The following is a 3,407-nucleotide window of genomic DNA, read 5'->3' as shown; positions in this document are numbered from 1 at the left end:
CTGTTTCTTATAATTCCTTGTTCTAGCGTCTTGCTAATTTTGTTTTTTCTTTAATATATCGTCGGCGTTCTAGAAAAAACTTAATTTCCCTAGAAATTACGAGTTAATGTGTTCAGTAAAAAAAGGATTTAACAATTAGAGGTCAAATATTAATTCAGTTTTCAACAATTACACGATAACTTTGATACTGCCTGCAATTAACCTAATCATCAAATGGTCAAAATTTCAGTCTTAAATGATCAATTTCATTGCAGCTGCAACAAACCTTACTATCAAATGGTAAAATAAAATAACATGTGTCTATTAATTCCATGGATAATCAGAATTTGCACTCAATCTACACCATCAAAAGTGATTATTACAACTATCTAGGCACTATCAACATTGTATAATAGTTATCAAATATCAAATAATCACTCTATAACAGATACTATGTGTTATGGGATTATAATTATCCAATTTCACAATTACTTCCAAACGGCACATTCAAACACCTTTTATATGTATGTACAGATAAATGTTTAATTTATAATGGTTTCTGGGGTAGACCATCACAAGAAGAGGATGGTGATACACTTTACCAAGTAGAAACAGTTAATTGACTATATTTTTCATTGAGGATTTACGTCGAGCACTTTGTGTTAAAAAAAAAAAAAGCACAAAGAACATAAGACTTATATTCCATAACTTAATTCTTAGCCTAATAAAGAAAGGTCAAATCCATATCAATAGTAAGTTACGGAAACATAGGAATTTCACACCTCATTTACACACTCACAAAAGTAAAAAATAGAAAAAAAAAAATCATCTTGCCAAAAGGTTCTTTTGATAAAATTTGCTAATGTATATAGAGTACAAATTGCGACTATTTCACTAATCACTGCCAATCAGAATTCAATGCTTCCCTGTTTTCTCCTCCATCTTTTTTCTCGCTCCTCTTAATTGCTTGAACCACGGACTTAAGAAACCTCTCTCTCACATTCTTGTCTACACCAATGCCCAAAAAAAAAAAAAAATACTCCACATGATGACACCCATTCACCCACTTTGTACATACATCACTTAAAACGAAAACAAAAAAAAAAAATTGTTTTCCTTTCAAAAAAAAATCAAATTTGATAGAATTCATGCTAATAGATTGAGTATCATGGTGAGGGAGACGTAATATTCTCCTCAACATTTTGCAAAAGAGGTGCCTCTTCATTGTGAAACACCACAATCTTTTCTTTAGCTTTTCCCCACATAACAGAATAAAACCCAATAACAACAACTACTGATCCCAACAAACTGCACAAAGTACAATGAGAATGAGTCAATGACAATTCAGATACACAAAATGTAGTGATGTGAAATAGGATAAACAATAAACTAAGTGGATGAAATTGAAAAGATTTTCACCTTCCAAGATAAATCCCATCACCCAAAAAAGTGAAACCAATGAAAGTTGAGATCACAATTCCAATTGGATGAAACATAGTAATAAAAACTGGACCTCTTCTTTTTAGACACCATGCTTGAACTGTGAATTGAAAAGCTGACCCAAAAATCCCCTGTTTGTTTCCTTTCAGTTCAAAAAGTGTTTGACAAAATCAATAATCTAGCAAAAAAAAAAATACCGAGTAGAGGACAAAAAGCAGCCTCTTCTTAGGCCTTAAACTATAAGAACTCAGATCATCTCCCACAATGAAAGAAGCTAGAGCTGATAAGATGGTGTAGACAATGCAATAAGAGAACATTACAATCACCTCTGCAGGGTATTTTTTAAGAACAGTTGCCTGAATTCATTGACAAAAAAGAAAAAAGTTAGAAAAAGAATAAGTTATAATCCAAAATGTTTATCAGCTATACCTGTCCAATGAAACACATTGAAGAAAGTATGGAGGTTATTGCTATAAAGATGCCACCAAGTACCCAGTCTGATGGTTTCACAAGAAGATGCTGAGAGATTTCTGATTTTAAAGAAGATGATAGAATCGAAGGGCCTTTGTAAAGAGTTATGATGATAGCTCCTGCGATTGATACTACAGTGCCGATGAACTTTGCCTGTGTGGTTAAGCTTAAATCGAATGCTTCCATCCTAAAACCATCAGTCTGAATTGAATGAGACTCGATGTTTTGTTTCATTAAGTAAAGATCAGTAAATCATGGGGAAACTAAACTAGATAGCATCAAGAGACTTTTTACCGAAATAAGATGGCGAGTAGGAATGTAAAACCTGGGGTGAGGTTGAGCAATGTCGTTGCAAGAGTAGCAGAGGATAATGTGATACCAGAATACCCAAATACCTGTGCGAAGAAACTTCAAAAATTAACCTGTCAGTGTTTGCCGATCAGACTGGAATTCGAGCAACATCAGGTCAAATAATCAATACAAACGGAAGGAATAGACAAAGAACACCACAAATTTCACGTTAAAATGTATGGTTACAGATTACATACCCTAGTACGCCAATAATGAAAAATCCACAGATGATGATGATGGTAAGTGGAGGACGATTGTCCGATCTGTAACCAACCATAGAAACTTATTAAAATGCGAATCAACGTAGTCCTATGAAGTGAAAATTTGAGGAGATTGACCTAATTTACCTGTGGAAGATGAGAGAAAGGGGAAGAAGGATGAGTGAAGCGAGGGCGTTGGAGTAGAAAATGAAGGAGTAGTTGGACATGCCATCAGCAATGGCGTACTTGCTCACTATAATCAGCAGCACTTGGGCGATCTGTGCTGCCACCATGCCCACGTATTCCTTCATCTCTCTCTCCGCCTCTGCCGGCGGTAGTCAACGGGGTATCTTTGCTGTCGTCCTGTCGAATGCCGATCAATGAAAATGGCGCCTTCCCGTTCACCTTAAAAAAAATTCATTGACGTTTGTTGGTGTTCTCGTGATCCGGTGACTCTTTATAAAATTATAAATTATAAATTATAAAATAATGAATAAATTACTGAAATGGTCACGTTCGTTTGGTAGAAATAAAGTTGGAAGTCTTTTGGACATATTCCACAAAAACCATTTCATGAAAAAAATCCATTTTGATATTGTATATTTTTTTTTTTGTTTTAAATTTCATATATTGTTTACAATTTTGCTAATTGACCGGTCAACCAGATTGTCAAATGATCTAACATGTTAATGTGCTTAATGACGTGGTATGTTAAATATGGTATGATGTGTGAAATTGAAAATAAAGTATAAAATATAGTGACTTTGTGATAGTTGTCTAAAATATAAAAAATTCTATGAAGTTTATAAAATCTAATGACTTTATGATATTCATCCAAGACAAAATTACATAAATGGTCCTCATGATTGACAAAATCGATCAATTATGGTCCTTATCACGAATTCTTTACATAGATGGTCCTTATGGTTTCAAAATCTTGCAAGCACGGTCCTTTTAACTAACAGC

General features: G+C 33.9%; 1 protein-coding gene across 3 annotated transcripts; it reads right to left on the bottom strand.

Annotated features, from left to right (window-relative positions):
* Window positions 1–809: 809 nt before the first annotated feature.
* On the bottom strand, window positions 810–2,876 carry LOC145092510 (WAT1-related protein At5g40230-like). Of its 3 annotated transcripts, none has more exons than XM_079030451.1 (7): window positions 2,589–2,876; window positions 2,439–2,504; window positions 2,216–2,312; window positions 1,849–2,091; window positions 1,617–1,775; window positions 1,399–1,550; window positions 810–1,287 (listed from the first exon to the last, which is right to left on the bottom strand). In XM_079030451.1, exons 1-7 carry the CDS (start codon window positions 2,750–2,752, stop codon window positions 1,146–1,148), a joined length of 1,023 nt encoding a protein of 340 aa, XP_078886577.1. In that variant the 5' UTR covers window positions 2,753–2,876; the 3' UTR covers window positions 810–1,145. The 3 variants fall into 3 exon arrangements, with proteins under 3 accessions (XP_078886577.1, XP_078886576.1, XP_078886578.1); XM_079030450.1 differs by having other exon boundaries at window positions 1,849–2,077; window positions 2,185–2,298; XM_079030452.1 differs by having other exon boundaries at window positions 2,216–2,285.
* Window positions 2,877–3,407: the final 531 nt, after the last annotated feature.

Source organism: Lactuca serriola, chromosome 3 (genome assembly GCF_051521515.1).
Source record: "Lactuca serriola cultivar US96UC23 chromosome 3, Lser_US96UC23_V15, whole genome shotgun sequence".
In the NCBI taxonomy this organism is placed as follows: domain Eukaryota; kingdom Viridiplantae; phylum Streptophyta; class Magnoliopsida; order Asterales; family Asteraceae; genus Lactuca; species Lactuca serriola.
This window is presented reverse-complemented; position numbering and strand designations above follow the sequence as displayed.